We start from the raw sequence: 17255 nt of genomic DNA on the forward strand, positions 1-17255 counted from the left end.
ACAGGGTACAGAACCACATAGAAAGGATTTATTTTTCAGAAAAGGTAGAAAATGACAGACAAAGCAAGTGAAATATATTGATGGATGGTTCAGATGCACGGCTCCAGCTAACATTCATTAAAGCTGATTGCTTTTCATTTTTTCCCATCAAATTTCTCATCCTACATTGATAAAATCCAGATGTTTTGATTTATGAGGAACCTTGCAGTGCAGGAGGGTATTTGTCAGCATGTATGTTAGAGGGTGTCATCCTAGGTGCTTGTAATGGCTTTACCATTATGATTTTAGGATCTTTTGTTGGGGGGGAAAAGGGGAGCAGGCAAAAAGCCACTTTCCTCCAAAATACAGAAACTAAGTTGATATCCTTGAGCATAACTGATTGGTAACACAATAAATAGAAATTAATGCAGAGAGAGTTTCCCTGTAACTTTACAATTCATCATGTCAGGATGTAGGTTAATGAAGATCTGCTCTCTAAGCATATGCCTGGGTGGCAGCATATCACAGATCCTCTGTAGCCGATCTGATTTCTAATTTTCTCTTGGGACTTGGAGAGCCTCTTAGGTGTCTATCTCCATTTCATTTTGATTCCCAGGAGATAGGATGAATACCTTTTTGGCTTCAGTAGTTGGGAAAATTCTGATTAAAGATTCTAAAATTAGAAACCCCAACTATTTATGTTTTGGCAGGGGAAGGTTGCATCGCATTCTTCTTAATAGAGCCTACAGGAATCAAAATTTATCTTCCATGCAAAACCTTTTGAGTCTTAACTGAACATGCAGGTAAATAGGTGTTCTGTGTTCCTCACCTCAGCCATAATGCTTCACCCTACTCTTTGACTGTCATTTAAAGGTGGCGGTTAAGTAACACAATATCTGTTTTCTATCTGTTCATCTCAGTCTGCTTTTATGATCTTCCCTCCTCCTACGGAAAGAACCTAGTGCAAACATTTCATGCCTACTTTCTGGGCTAAACAAATATACCATGATAAACTCTCTTCCAGTGTACTACAGTGAAATGAATCAAGAGTAACCATATCATATTCAGTTAGAAAATACATTTTAATCATAGCTATGAATTAGGCCCAAATAGTCTGCCAAATTTTGAAATGATAGTTTAATGTGGAACTGAAGATTGAAGAGATCTTGAAGATTTAACATTAGTCTGATGAATACTGCATCAAATTTCAGCTTTTAAATTTTGTTTCCTGTTAGCTAGCATAAAAATTATGAACTCCCTTTTACTTGTTGCTTTTAAAGAGCTCAGTGACTGATTACATGCATGGCCACAGTACAACATAAAAATCAACTAATTTTGCATTGGAGTTTAAAGCAGGTATTGTTTGTCACTTGGAAGGCTCATAAGATTTAATTTATCAGTACTGAAAAGAAGAATGGGAGGCACAATTGAGTTACTATACCATATGGGTCTTGGGAAGCTAGGCTTCTGTTTTTACACGCCCAAATTCACATTTAATTTTTGGTCTGGGCCTGTAAAATGGGGAAAATAGCCACTATACAGTGTAACCTTGAGAAAGCTGCTTGAACTGCTGAAAATCTCCATTTGTGGTTTGATAGTTTGAATCTTCCTGTAGCACCCTGTTCTTCCCTCTTTCCTCCATACTACAAAACAAGATGTAAGCTTTGTAAAGCAGTTTCTAACACTCACTTCACAAATACAGTGAAGTATTTTTTCAGTCTGAATTTTTTTCAGTATATTTTCAGACTGCCCCAGCAAGTCTGATGTTGTTGATTTGAACTATAGCACCTAGCAAAAGGACAGTGCATAAAGAGTTGCTATGGCATCAAGTTACATCTGCAAAAAGCTAACAGTGTTGCCTGCTCTTTGCATCTGGATAGTTCTGTTTATAGATTTTTACCGGAGAAGCAGTAACAACAAAGATGATACAACAAAAGGACCTCCCTGCATGAAATCTTACCCCCCATGCAAATAACTGCAACAGATTAAAAAGCAATCCAGGTATCTTCATTCCTGGCTATAGGAACAAAATTTCCAACTCTCTGCTTTGATAACTAATACCTTTCCAAATGGAACAGATTATATTAGAAAAGTCTGCCCTCCAAAAACATCTTGACGTTTAACCCCTGCTAATCCTACATCTTTGCTTGGAGCGTTTCCAGACTTCTTGCCAGGAGCCAGTTTCCAGGCTTCTCAGCTCCTTCTGTCTTTGGTACAGGCTTCAGCTTTTGGTGGTAATCTACTGTTTAGCTGGTGTTGGCATGTATCTGCCAGATTTCCAGACAACTGCTGATGTCTGCAAATCCTGAACAAGTGTTTTTTGTGCCTCCACAGAGCAAAACTAATGTGTGCGCCGTGACACAAAGTGCGATGTAGGATTTTGCTCCTGTCCTTTCTTATTTTCATGCCAGCTGCATCTCCTATTCCTTCGTTGCATCTATCATATACAAATAATATGACAGATTTTTTAAATTTAATTTTGATTTTCTTTGATTGCATTCTGTTATTTTTGTTGATGATGGGAAGGCATCAAATAGTTTATACTAAAGGTATCCAAATAGCACAAAATCAGTATTTTGAAAAACACTTTTGTAATCAATACTGATATTTTTATAAGAGGTGGATGGTTTAGTTGTATGTAATACCTCTGTTATTTTCCCTTGATCAGGTAGAACATTTTTTACTTCCTCATTAATGGTGGTGTAAAGCAGAAGCACAGTGAATGTGAGTGAGAATAAACATGGAAGTATTTGCATCTTACGTAATTTCAGAGTGATTTTGAAGTGCTGTTTTTCTTGTGTGACAGATTCATTCCACAGTTAGGGATATTTGTCAGTACTAACAATTAGAAATCAACTTACCCTGCCTGTGATACCAACTGATCAGAGAAAGGAAGTCATATATGAGTTGCAGTAGACAATCAATTATGTGGAACAAATGCGACTGACTTACAGTAGGACTGTACTTGCAGTATGTTGAATTATCACTAGCACTGGCTGAAATACAACTGTGTTAGTAACTGGACAAATGGAAAAAATGCACTGTAAATTCATCCCATGTCTTCCAATGAGAAACCGAATAAATCAATCAAACAGCTAGTTTGCTATGAAGAGTTTACTCATACAGTTACTTCTTTTTTTAATGACAGAGACCTTATTTGAGTACTCTTCTATAGCAGGACTCCACTAACAGGTCAGAAATTTTATACGTGAGAAGGAAACCTAAAATGAAAGAGTGAAAGTAAGGCTACTTCAGATGCTTTTGAATGTAAAAGTGAAATATATCTATCCATACATTCAGTAGGCAAACACAGAAGGGATTGTGTAACTTTCTGCCAATTGTGTAACTTTCTCAGACGGATGGCTTAATATTTATTCACAGTGCTTTATATATCATACATTATTTATCGGATTATAAGAAGTTCTTGTATTTTTATGTTACAGTTTGTTTTGTAGCAATTACAGCAAGGTAATTAAGTCTTGGGTTTTTTTCTTCAAGAACTGGTAGTGCGATCTTCCACTCTCATGAGTCTTTGACAGTACTAAATTCATTAATAAAAGATAATTGAATTCCCCAACTGAAACATCACAGCAGTTTTCTCAGAACACCATCTTTAGCTCCTGTAAATGTTCCAGATCGAGCTGCCAGAAAGTTGATTTCATTAGAAAACCAAAATAGCAACAATCAGGGAGAGCAAGCAGAGGGGCCTCACAGTTTGTAGATATCAAAAATACAAGGCTTGAACTAGCCAGAAAGTCTTCTTTTTAAAGAAAGCAGCCACAGTCAGTTTTCTGAAGCGCATTTGCTTTTCTAAGGCATGACTTACATAGAACTTACCACATGTGGACCATAGAGCACTTTATAATAGAGAAATTTATAATAATTTCTGGTTTACTGAGTTTCAGGGAAAGAAAGTGGGTTTAACTAACAGACACCAACTTCACAAGAAGTCAGGACCCTGGCTTTAAGGCAAGTGCCCTTTTCACAAGACCCAGCGTCTCTCCTAGGCAAATAATAGCATTAAGTACTCTTTGACTTGCACATTAGCTTGTGCTAAGCCTGTATTTTAAGAATATTCTCTAAATGAAAAGGTTAGGTTTGGATTTACTGTTCCGGGAATCACATGTTGTCTTAATGCAATGTGCTGTGAGATAGAGACCTGGAGTTCTACACAGTTTGTCCATGAGGGCCTTTTGAACAGTTCCCTGAGTAACTTCAGGGAACAGATCAATCCCAAATGATTAAAATAATAATAGAAAAAATATATATATATTTTGGTCTCCTGGAAGATTGAAGTTAGCCTTCGACAGAGCCTGTATTGGTTCTGTATCCAGTAATCTCCCAGGCTGATGAATGACTATGTGTTCTCTTTGTTTCAGAACTAATAGAATAAATTTTAGTGAGAACTTTAGAAGTGAGATTTTTAGAGGCACGGGATTTGCTATTTTTTTAATGTAGATAAAAAAAGCATATGGATGTAGACAAATTCTTCTATTTACTTCACTGGTACTAAGTCCAAATTGGGTCTGAAATACATGGAATTACATTAGTTTTCAGCAGCATTGCATAGGTACAACTTCAGGATAAACTGATTGTTAGAAAGGTAATTTAATCTACAGGATCTTCATTATTGATGATGGTGATAGAGAATACACCAGTCTAATTCTCAAATTTTATTATACAGTTTAATTGACATTATTTAATTAAAATGACGTGACAGCATCTTAGCAATCCTAAAATCTCATTTTTATGAAATTACTTTCCAGACCAGGAGTGCACTTAAATCTGTTTCTGCATTTCTGAAATTGAAAACCTTAAATTACTTTTAATGTTATATGTGGAAACTGTAGATAAATACTACTCGTAGCTTCAAAACAGCCAGTCCGTGACATTCTGGGTGCCTTTCTTCTGTGTTCCAGGCTGAAGGACAATGGAAGCAAAGCTGCAGCCTCAAAAAATGACATCTTGATCGATTTCCAGAGTGGGCGTGAAACAGGGGAAGAACTGAGAATGCCATAGCATCTCCTTGCTATCTTTTGTTGATCTCCTCTTTCAGTTTCACTAGAGCTGGTTTCAGGGAAGAGAAAACTGATAGTGAGTATTCAGTGGCCAAGTAAGTGCATGGTTCTTGAGTGCTGAATTATCCACAGCTGCTTACCGTTAATAGCTGCGAGCCGGACACAACAGAGCTGGTGGGACAGTGACCTGCCTGTCTCCACAACAAAATAGGGAATGTCCAAACTTAAAGCCATTATTTTCCTCAGTGGTATGGTATTGCGAAAGAATTTTGCGTAACTGAAGATAATTGTACATGTGCGTATAACCAGCAAGAGATAGGAACAGCGGGTGAAACTACAGCACAGCAATGCTGAAAGGCATTGTTTTGCATCCTGCTTATGAAAGAAGAGTCACTGATACCCTGCAGCCAAAACCACATCCAGTTTAACTGATGCTTATCAGCTTGTGAACTAAATTTTCCATTCTGTTTAGACAGTTTTGAGACATTTGAAAGGTTTCAGATTTTCTCTGACACATCCAACAGTACTGGCTCCAGTAATGTGTAGAAAACCAGTTTATATTATTTGGTGGTGAATCCAGCTCTGGATAGCAAGAATGAAGATAGGTCAAGACTTGTTCTTGCCCACTTTGTGTTGCTTGCTGAAGCTTCTTGAGAGTTTTTCATGTAAAGAATGCCCGTGTGCCTTCATTTTGACACGTTTCAAAGGCACTGGGTTTCTTTCAGAACTATTTTGCATAATAATGAATGCTTTTGACAGTCTTGCCCAAGGTAGCCATTACTGAGATTTAGCACCATGTAAAACTCTTCACTAGTTTCAAAAGCTTTATTACAGGTGTATAACAAATACTCAAAGTGTAAGAAAGCCTATGAAGCATAAATTCCAGACACGAGTTATGAATCTGCTTTTGAGCTTATTATCTTGTTGCTAATCCTCTGCTAATCCACTTTCCTTATTTTTTTTTTTTCTTTTTTAACACCACAGTGAATGTTTGGTTTTTGACCAGAAGAGTCATCTCACCAATACATCTTTCTCATGTTACTCCTATGTTTCTACTTTGTCACTTAGGAAAACATTGACTCTGTCCTGTAACCAAGGTAGTATTTATACATGTACTTCAACAGTAACTGAAACCAGAGCATGCAAACAGGTAATGTACCTGTATCACGTTTCACTGTAGATATTCAGGTGGTATAATTTTACATACATATAAATATATTGCCACAAATAAGAATGTGGTTTTAAGGCATATAGGAGAAAAAATGTCATGTTTGTAGGACGTTTCAATGTTTAAAGAGGAATTTCACCCCTAATGTAGAAGGAAAAATGAATTGATGGTAACGGCTATAGGCATGCCTGTTTCGGTCTCTAGCCGATGTAATGAGGCTGCTCTGTGTCTTCCTCCCTGGGACGCCACTGCAGCCCGCGGAGAGCTTTTTCCTGAGCCCTCCGCCGCCGCGACCGGGCACAGGCAGCGGCAAACGTGGCCTTCCCGCGTCGCGCCGGGTTGCAAAGGCGGCGGCTGCACCGCGGTGGCGGTGTCCGCTCCGGGGTGCCCGTTCCGGGGTGTCCGCCGCCCTCCGCCTTCTCCGCTAGCCCCGCGGGCACGGCGTCGCTACCGGCAGTGCGCAGGCGCAGCGGGGGGGGGGTGGGAGTGGGAAGGGGCGGTGTCGCGCGGACAGGCTCAGACGTGGCAGTCCGGTGCGTGAGTGTCCTCGAGCTGAGGCGCGCGCGGGGGTTCCGCGCAGCCCCCAGGTAACGGTCCTAACGGTCACCCCGGTCTCGCGGCTCGCCGCCACAGCCTGAGGGGGCGCGCGGCGTGGGTGCTTGTCCGCGTGCAGCGGGCGGGATCGGGCCGTGCCGGCGGCGCAGCGCTGGGGCGAGCGGCCGCGGGACGGTCGGGGGCCGCCATCCCGGGGGGCGGAGGGCTCCGTGCAGCAGCAGCAGCAGCAGCAGCAGCAGCAGGAGGGTGGGGGAGCTGCACGCTGCCTGAATGGGGCGGGGAGCCCGCGCGTGTGGGACGCTGCCCCTGAAAGCCGGCTCGGCGGGCAGGTGTCGTGCGTGGAGCGGGGTGGTGTGACCGACCAGGTAGTGAGAACTGATGCGGTGTTCCAGTGACTGAAAATTCTTAGTTAATGGGGGCGGGAATGTTAGCAAAATGCAGGTTTTGCACTGAATTGGAGGAAATTTAAGCATGTGTCTTCATAGCTTATTCCAAAATGTGTTACTAAAAATAGACGAAATGTCATTTGTGTAGCTGTATTACACTTTGTGTATATATGTGCGTGTACATAGATGCACACACCCCAAAGATTGTTTGCCAAATTGAGATTGCAGCATGCCTTGGGGAGGGACAGCACCTCTTCCTTGATGGTATGTTACCAGGCACAGTGTCTCTTAAGAAATATGAAGTTAATAGTTCTCCTGTTGGCCAAGAATGTGATCCTCTATTTTTGATTGTGTGTGTGGTATATATGTGTATAGTGGAGTTTGCATCTTCATAGAGGTATCAGTGCAGTAGAGCATTGCATAGAGACAGAAACAAAAAGATGACTGATTCTGTAACAGGGGTAAATTAAATTGTGGAGAAGTGTTTGCATTACTGTTGTTTCTCAGTCTGTGGGGTGTAAGGTAAACTGCTGTTTACTGCTGTTTACCTTACAGAGAGAGGAAGAAAAAGATTTTCATGTCCTTCTGTGTAGTGACTCTTGTATTAAAAAAACCCAGGGAAAGATCTGGGTTTAGCAGATCCTCTGATCTTTCTTACCCAGTTTCCAGAGTGAATCTGTAGGTCTCTTGTTAGAACCTGATAGCTAAAACCTTAGGTGATCAGTTTCTATTCATATTTTGGCTGCTGCCTCCAAACTATTTTTATTGTGTGTTGGTATATATACATATCTTGAGAAGGGATTAAATATATTTAGTGTTAAATAGAATCTGGAACTGTGTTCAATAACTTAAATTTTTTTGCTGGTGGTAGGAGTTCCTGTCTCTTTGGCACAACCTCTGTGTGTTTATACAGTCTGTGGGAAGCTTGACGTGGCAAGATTTTTTTTTTTTGTGCGTGTGTGAGTAAGCAGTGGAGGAAGTAATTTCCCCTGGATGCTGTCGCAGCTAAAGGTGTTGGCTATCACAGCTGCCCCAAAGTGAAAATTTCTGTTATATGGATCCATCTGTTGTATGGATATAATATGTATATGCGTCTCTGTAATTTTGTACATTATTTAGTGCCGACTTTCTGTCTTTTGGAGCAACTGAAGTGCACACTGCCACGTCTTTTCTGATGTGGTTGGAGGAGGGAAGCAAGTACAGCTGGCAGCATGAACCATCTCTGTTTAAACATTTTTTTTATTCTTCCTATATTTGCCTTGTTAACCAAGAAAACTTGAGGAAAGTTTGAGACTTTCCTTTGACTTTTTTTCCACCTGCACAGCTGTTACTTACAGTTTTTTCTTTCATGGGCCTGGGAGAGGTGAATGCCATTCAGATAAATTCAGTGATTTGTTTAGTGCAGTATGTGGTAGTGCTGAGGAAGCTAACCAAGCAAGCAAAACCACTAGTTTCCCCTGACTTCCAGGTCCCTTTTTTTCCCCCCCATCACATGTGTCTTTTGTCTTTTTTTGTGTGTGAATACAGTTTACAGCCTTTTAAAACGCTTGAAGAGTAGTAGCGGGTGTCACTTTCTCTTTTGCAGATTTTTAAAGAGGACCCAGTACTTGGAATGAGAATATTGCTATCATGAGTCAACAGGGTTATGTTGCAGCTCCTCCATATTCCCAATCCCAGCCAGGAATAGGAGGCTTTTCTTCAGGTTTTGGACCACCTAATTCTTCACTTCATTATGGGCATTATGGGGACCCTAACTCGTCCAGCTCAGCACCTCAGCCAGGTACGAATTTGGCTTATGTGTGTTTTCATAGTCTGCTTTTCTATGAAGGCATTTTGCATCTCTTTTTCTTACTTGTATCAACACAGAATACTCAGTTTTACGCTGCTGCTGCAAGAGGGTCCTGCACTACCTTTATCTGTGTTGTTTTTGATGCTCAGATGTTGGTGTAAGACACATGGTGAAATTCACAACCTTCATGTGTGAATTTCGCTGTCCAGGAAGCAATAAACACCAACACTTAATCCTGTATTATGAGTAATACAGAATACAGACAAATACAAAACAAGTGATTTCTGGGAATAGAGAAACGTTTCTCAATTCATATGTGTAATGGCAAGCAAGCTCTCAGAAATGGGTTGTATTCTTCACAAGAGACCTTTGTCCTACTGAGTTCTTGAGCACAAACTTGCGTATGAGAGTGCGCTGGTGTTCTGCTTAAGCTTGCTTACAGGGTGGTGTATTTGGATAATGCATGGTAAGTAGAGACCATTTGTTTTCTAACCATTCAGGAGACAGTTACTTTCTATGAGGAAGAGCACGCTCGGTGCAAGCAAATTACAAGCAAAGGAAATACTTGCTTTATTTCTACCAGCCTAGTAATGCTGCAGATAATGTTATTGACATCCAACAGATACGTTGTCTTGTTTTGTTGCCTGTCCTTCTCTCTCCTTTCCTCTTCATTAATTTCAACTTGCAATCTGTGCTTTCAGATCTTTCAAGAGCTACAATATATGAGTATATGGTGGTGGAAGCTTAAATAATAATTTGAAAGTATGGATTTTAAGTCTTTGTTGCTGTCAGTCAGACTTACTGGTCTAATTTCAGTAAAGCAATGTAGGCATGCTAGACTAGTGAATTGGGGCTGTGGAAAATATCTAAAAGAGTAAGGTTTCCTCTTCCTTCTAATTTTGCTAATATACATAACCAGTATAGGGAGGCAGGAAGAGGGACCATCTCAATGTTTTGCCTGATGTCACTGGGGGAAATTAGTTAAAATAGTAGAGATGCCTGAAATATTCTCTAAGGCATCTGAAAACATGTATTTGTTAAAATTTTAATAACATTCAAGTTATAAGTTACATTAAATTTAGTATTTGAGATGGTGGAGTAATGTAATGACAAAAGTAATTATCCAAGAATATTGAGGTTTTTCAAATATTCTGTGGTGTCCTCAATTTTTTGTTATCATGAAAACAGAAAAAAGGAGGTTTATCCACTTTCTTTAAAACTTCTTATTAAAGATAGCAGGAGTTGTGCTGCTTTAATACAATGCTGAATGTAGTAAAAAGATAGAACTACTTCTGGTAATTGGTTTATTAGAATACTTGGGGAAAATACCAGTTTTGGTACCAAACAATTTTTGATGTTAATTTAAAGGAAAATAATTAAAAAAATGCAGGTTGAAAAGCTGTTTATTCAGCACTGCTGTTTACATAAATAATAGTCTCTTCATAGTCACCTTGTAAAGATTGTTCCAAGTTTTCTTTCTGACCATGGTCTCTGAAATCAAAGGAACCTCTTGCTTCTACTTGTAAAGATAACTGAGTGACAGGGAATTACCTGTACCCCGAATTGAATCACAGGGTCTGTTTGTTCATTCTTGCTTCTTTCTTACTGTTCCTCTTGGGTTCTTTTGCTGAAAAGTTACCACCTACTATTTGCTTCCTTTTTACTATCTGTTCTTTTTCATATCTGCTTCTCTAGCTGGCCAGAAATCGATCTTTTGTTAACACAGAATCACTGAGGTTGGAAGGCACCTCTGGAGGTCATCTGTTACAAGCCCCCTGCTCAATCAGTGCCACCTAGAGCTGGTATTCTTATTGTTAGAGCAGGGCCATACACTTGTATTTCTTAGCTACCTTGTGCTTTCTTACAGGGTTCATATGTAAAAGTACATCTTCTTTTGCAGGTGTGCCAAAATCAACTGTGCCTTTTGGATCCTCAGCTTCTCTTGGGCCTCCACCACCTGGTACACATCAATTCGGCCAGACCAACTTCCAAAATGGGCCCAGTACACCAGGGCAACAGCCACATAGGTGACTTTCAAGTACATGAGATCTAAGCTATTTGACTACTGTTACCTGTCTTTGGCTGCTTCACTGACATTTAAGTATGGCATCCCTTTAATCTTCAGCAGTTCTGACTTCCTCCAATTCTAAACTGGATCTTCTAGTTTGGTTCCCTGTGTTAAACTGCCAGATCATACAGTGTGATCTGTAATCTCATTAAATTTCATCCGACAGAAAGTCATCTCTTTATCATTGTTTGTTTTATTTTTAACTATTCTTCCTTCTTGATCTTAGACTCATTGCTTCAAAGCAGCAGTAAGGTGTTATAAATGCTTTATAGATAATGTTTGATACAGACATTGCATTATTGTTTTCTTCATTTGATGTCTTAATTCTCCTTTGTTGTGAGATACCAATAGTTGCCAGAGAATTTTGGCTAGATGCTGGCACATGTCTCTATATCTGTAGTCCCCCCTGCAGCCCCTGGCTTGTTAGGATGTCTTTGTTTCATTGTTGTGGGATCACAGCCAAGGCTGCACAGAGTACTTTAAAGACATTTTATAATGCAGCTTTGTTATAATCTCTCATGTGGATGACTGGTACTCTTTTGCTTAGGTCTGAGATACACTCTTCATAGCCAATCTGAAGTGCTGTTATCCTGCCTCCAGAGCTCACAGGAATAAGTGAAGGAGATAGGAGTGGGGAAGGGGGAAAATAGGGACAGGTGGAAGCTGTAGAAAGAAATCTTGGAAAAATGATTGTATGAGGGGATAGATTATATCACAGTGGTTGTTATTGCAGGTAGTTATGAGTGGGTAAATATGCTTAGTTCTTGTATTTAATTCTATAAAATGTTAATTATTTTGCACACCTCCCAGGAGTGGTGAAATTAGTTTATGTACCTTCAGCTATTTTAGTTTTAGTGAACTTGACCCGTTAACAACATTCTTGTTTTAGTTGGTTGAAGTCTTAATCTGCTTCTGTGCTTTTTAATTGTATAGTTATTACTGTTCAAAAAAACCGTGTATTAGTTATAAAAATAGGGAATCATGTTTGTTGGCTCTGTCTTTTCACCGTGTAAAGATGGACCCAAGGAGACTGATGATTAGTTGCAGAAGACAATGTACTAATGCATGGGGAAAAGTGGTTGTTGTCCTGAAGGTGAAAAGACAAGGCAACCAGAGTCAGGATGACATGACCAATCCAGCAAAATACTGATTCTTTTTCCTAGCTTTCAGTCAGTGCCCTGACAGATGCACAGTACTGTTTTTCACCTAATCTTGTTTTATTCTCAAATTGCTGAGAGGTGCTATTTTAGGTGAGGAAATTTCCACATCAAAATTTCAAGTGAATTCTAATTCTCTTGAAATAGGTAGGCCCCTCCTCAGTTTTAGAAGTACTCCTAGGAAAATCAGTGTGGATCTTTTCTGGGAGATAGCCTGAGTTCTTATTTTTCCAGAGCAATATAGTCTGGTAGAAAATATTTTTATATGCCACATGTGAGTTACTACTTTCTTTTCTTCAGTTTTTTCTTGCATTCATGTTTTTCCATATCTGGTAATCGCGAAGCAGTTTTTCCCTACTCGCATCTTTTTTCCTCTGCTACAGGGAACTCCTTAACAGTTTCTCACTTCATTTTCTTCTCTTCACAGATTTTCCTCCTAATCTTCTTAACCCTCCCTGGTAGGAATCTTCTTTTATAAGCATGGAAAAGGGATGGAGTAATGCGATATGTTCGGAAGCTTGTGTTTCTTAATCTTCAAGCTTTCATGTAGTTAATTACTGCTGTCTCTTTGCCATAGCATGCTTGCTCTTCTTTGTTTCTAACAAGTATGCAAATAAACATGTACTATTTTGGTTTCATTTTTTTTAAACAAGTGTAAAATTTCTGTGTGCTTCATGACTATTTTAGTACAAGTATACATTTTCTGAGCAGTATGTGAGCAAACTCTCTTAAGGGTTTGGCTGTCCTAATTAGTTGTTTCGGCACCACCCTGTGATTGGTTGATTTAATCTTTTGCATAACTGCAGTAATTTTTCCTCTTAGGTTTCAAGGCCCTCCACCTCCACGCAACACAAGACCTTCCTATCCTCCCTACAGTCATCAGTCACAACCAGCCTACCCAAATACTACGTCCACTTCATCTACAACACAACTTGCTAACCAGCTCAACAGCATGCAGATAAATAGCTACGGTAATCAGTTTTATGTGATTTGATTGACTTTTTCCTATCATCTTACTCTTTTTTTGTCCAAATGTATAGTTTAGTTCTTAATCTAAATTTATTTGCATTTATTTTGAGGTTAAAACATCTCAAACCTAAGCCATGAGGTAAAGATGTGATCATGTGATTCTTTCATGTAAATCACTTTCCACCACTAACGCTCTGTTTGGTTATATCTGCTTTTCCTGAGTATTTCCTGATGAAATTTGCCATTTTATTTAAAAGGAGTGAAAATTATGGTGGTCAGTATCTTTATAGGATACGTGTAATGGTGAACTTCTCAGTGTAGGCTGCACTGATACCGTATTCACTGTCCCTACCCTGGCTTTATGAGTTGCTGACTTGACTAAAACGAAACCTGTATAACTACCGTGGGTCTGGCCTTCTGTTTGTACAGTTGCTTGTGAAAACTGAGACCTTCTTCACCTTAGAAAGATTATTTTAGAATCTAATTCACCTGGATGTATTGAACTGCAAGTGTACAATTAACTCAGACTTCTTTATACAGGATGAAGTGTGGTCCACCACCTCTAGAGCACTTCGCATACAGCAATTCATATTATTTAGAGCAAAATACTTTTTTTTTTTTCTTCTTCTTCCCTTCATTATATTGCCTTCAGCAATAACTACGTAAAATATAATGTTCTTGCTCATCATGTTATGTGCTGGAAGGCTGAGATACCCCTGAGACCACTGAAGGCATAGATTCTTTACAACTTTGTGCTGGGTTTTGTTCTTCTGATTTTTCCTTAGCTGTAAGAAGATGCATATGAGTATTTGTGTATTAATACATTGGTCGTTTTGCTCCAAGCCTAATTTTGGTTATTGTTTTAGCTTTCTTGAAAATTATGTTTCTGCATGTTTAAAGGGGCAAATGTAACTAAAAAATGTAGGTTTTATAAAGCAATAAGTATTTACAGATTGTAAGTCTCAAAACACCCCCCCCCCCCATTTTCAGGGTCCTCAATTCTAATTAGAATCTGGATCTTATAAACAACAAACTATTCCTCACCAATGTGCGCAAAATAATTCCCACGTTTCATTTTTAGCATCAAAACCACAGATGGTTGTAAACCAGATAAAATGAGTGGATTTATCTTCCATTAAACACGTCATGGTGAAATGCAAATGGCAGACTAACAAAAACATGCCACATAAGAGAAATTTATTATTTTATTAAGCAAAAAGAATGTTGTTTTGAATTATGAAATAAAATACTATTTCAAAAGCAAATTGTGATTTATGTGTATTCTAATCAAGAATTGCCAAAGGCTGGCTTTCTTTCTCTTTATCCATACACCCCAGCTTCAGGGTTTTATTGAAAATAGAGCCAAAAGAAATAAAATTGAAATGTCTGAATCAGTTCACAGTTAAACTACAAGGTCAGATTTGTTATGTGAACATGGATTCAGAATCCCCATAGTGCATGATTGTCAGTGTGGGATACAATATTGCTTAGATGTTTTAAATGTATTAAGAAAAACCAGAACACCTTCCACATGGAGTTAGTAGTAGGTTTTTGGTTCTAACTCAGCTGACATAGTTTCTTGTTCAGGTCCCGGCACTACTCCGAGCCCTCGCATGTCTTCTGGGCATCCAGCATCTTTTCAGGGTCCACAACTATCACCTCCACCAACCCAGCAGCAAGTCGCTTTACCACCTGGATCACAGGTTCCTCCGCCAGCAAATAATCTTAATGGCCTTTGTGCTCAACTATCGTTGCCTCCTATGGCCAGACAAGATGGAATCCCTGGTCCTGTCTCCCCAAATCCTAACTTGCAGCAGCTTTCAGCACAGCCTCCAGGGCCTGGATATCATCCTCAGCAATGTAAGGAAGGATGCTTATGTAATTGAAAACAAAACACAGATGGAGAATCACTAGTGGAATTGTGACCATTCATAGTTGATGTTCTGCTGAATTGGAAAAATGAAAATTTAGTAACCTTATTGTAGTATGAAAAGATTTGCATTGTCAGTACATTCAAGGCAGGCCATGCTTTTCCCTCAAAAGTTTAGCACCCTGTTTCAGACTGAAACAAGAAAAAGGAGATGAATTTTGGATCAGGAACAGAATTATTTGGTTAGTGATGGGTAAAGGCACAACATATTACACAAAGGTGCTTTTCTTATACTTTGTAAAGGTACAGGTTGCTCTCTGTCTTACAGTATTGTCTGTCATAAGCAGCTTTGAAAAATGCCTTACAGGAATTAAGAATCGTAACTGAATACCTAACATAGATGCAGATTCACCTAACATAGATGCAGAAAACAGTTATTTTGACAACTAAAAAGCCAGCTAACTAGACCAGTTTGCATTGACTGATGTTAGGGGAGAGATTCTCACTAATGTAATGGTCTGCTTTGAGTAGCTGTGGTAATCTCTACTAACTGTCTTACTTGACATCTACCTGCAAACTTTGAAGCCAAAGTCTTATGCTTGCCTTTAAATCACAGACTGTGTGTATGAGCTAAACTGATGCTTTTCTTTTGCTTGCTAAAAACAGAAGGGAAGGAGAAGCTGCATTTAGCTGAGTAAGAATGAATTGTATAGCAAAATTTGCTGTTAAAAATTGACAATGCAACTTAAATACTTTAAATAAATTGTCATTCGTAACTCTGCAGCAAACTATGGTCCTCAGATGGCAGGGTCTCAACTGTCTTATCCTGGTGCTTTTCCTGGGGGTCCAGCACAGCTCTCAGGCCCACAGCAGAAGAAGCTTGATCCTGACTCTATTCCAAGCCCAGTAAGTAGTGTGGCACTGTTGTTTTTATGAAAGTGGATTTCTGCTGCATTTAAGATAGAGGAATGACCATGCTAATATTGTATTCATTTTAGTTGGTGAGGTTTTTGTTTTGTTTTGTTTTAACATAAAATTGCACTTATATGGCTTGGTTCACAAGATCTGTTCCAATTTTTGCAAGTTCTTAATGATATGCAATTTTGTACTCTCTGCTGTCAGTTTTGGATAAATTAGTGCATGTTAGTTTTAGTTCTGAAGAGCCTTTATAACTTTAACATAGGACGTACCCATGATTCCAGATACTGTAATAGGAATTGTCAAATGGATTCTTAGTATGAATCCATACTAAGATGAGCAGTACTGAAGGATTACTTGCATTCACTGCAGCTAATCACCTTTCCCTTTCACTCTGGAAAGTTTGAAGCCTTAAACTTGTAACAGATAGATACGTAAAGCAGGATTTGTGCAGAATACAGGTATACAAACTCAAACTGGAAATGATAAGTCCTGTGCTCAAAAGGCATTTCACTCTTTGATTTCAGGAGTTTTCCAGGCAACTAGAGTCATTTGCCTTAGCATCCTTGCAGCTGCTGCAGCCTTGTAAAGATTTCAGTAGCTTCAAATATACTTAATGCTTAAGCTTCATACAGATTGAAAAGGCTCAGCTGTTGAAGCAGACCTGAAAATGTACTGGTGAGACAGTGTCTCTTTGTAGAATGGAGCTAGAGAAAAGTAGGTTATGGTTGTGTCTGTCTATCTTAAATAAAGTTGTCTAAACTTCACTGAACAGCTGATTGAAATAGAGGGAGAAAAAGCACTGGACTTATGGGGAAAACACATTTTGATGCACACACACTGGTTCTGCCAATCACCTGGACTGGTCAAAAAGGTCCTCAGAGAGTTGGGATTCTTGACGCAGGCTGTGTCCTGCAGCTTTGACCTAGAACTTTCTGCTTAGAGAAATGTATTAACCACCACACTGTAAGCTAGTCTGGGTGAAGGAATCTTCCACTTCTCTGTTGAGGCAGCATTGCTGTACCAGAAAGAATTTAAGTTCCAAAGAGAAGAGGAAAAAGCATTTGTGTAAAGGCCCTGACACTGTCTATAGGGATCAGCTCTGCTTCCTTAAATTGGGATATTCTTTTGTCCTTCTAGAAAAGATTTTTTGTTTTATCCAGTGATGGCTTTGATGTAAATCCCCAAAATGTGAGAAAATGCTTGTTGATAATCACTTAGAGATTAATATAATGACTGCAATCGGCTTCATTAAAAGTAATTTCAAGTTAAATGTGACTGAAAGCCATTGTGTAAAAAAACTAAAGTGGGTGTCTGTGTAATTAACAAATGTCCTTAATAGGTCAGTCATTCCTAGCTATTTCAGTATGGTATTTTT

At 39.1% G+C, this 17255-nt stretch overlaps 1 protein-coding gene across 13 annotated transcripts in view; it reads left to right on the plus strand.

The window, feature by feature from the left end:
* The window catches only part of SEC24D (SEC24 homolog D, COPII coat complex component), a 212554-nt gene that overhangs the window by 149405 nt on the left and 45894 nt on the right, over nucleotides 1-17255 (plus strand). For 6 of the 13 annotated variants that reach the window (XM_030481066.1, XM_030481062.1, XM_030481063.1 and 3 more), the window contains 7 exons: nucleotides 4899-5073; nucleotides 5982-6147; nucleotides 8692-8886; nucleotides 10796-10922; nucleotides 12943-13091; nucleotides 14677-14949; nucleotides 15744-15865. In XM_030481066.1, the coding sequence (XP_030336926.1) occupies nucleotides 8736-8886; nucleotides 10796-10922; nucleotides 12943-13091; nucleotides 14677-14949; nucleotides 15744-15865 (822 nt within the window). In that variant the 5' untranslated portion in view covers nucleotides 4899-5073; nucleotides 5982-6147; nucleotides 8692-8735. Of the gene's footprint in view, nucleotides 1-4898; nucleotides 5074-5981; nucleotides 6148-6641; nucleotides 6753-7106; nucleotides 8887-10795; nucleotides 10923-12547; nucleotides 12579-12942; nucleotides 13092-14676; nucleotides 14950-15743; nucleotides 15866-17255 lie in introns of those variants that run through there. The other 7 variants (XM_030481073.2, XM_030481064.1, XM_030481070.1 and 4 more) reach the window with 7 other exon arrangements.

Source organism: Strigops habroptila, chromosome 3 (assembly GCF_004027225.2).
Source record: "Strigops habroptila isolate Jane chromosome 3, bStrHab1.2.pri, whole genome shotgun sequence".
NCBI classification, from domain to species: domain Eukaryota; kingdom Metazoa; phylum Chordata; class Aves; order Psittaciformes; family Psittacidae; genus Strigops; species Strigops habroptila.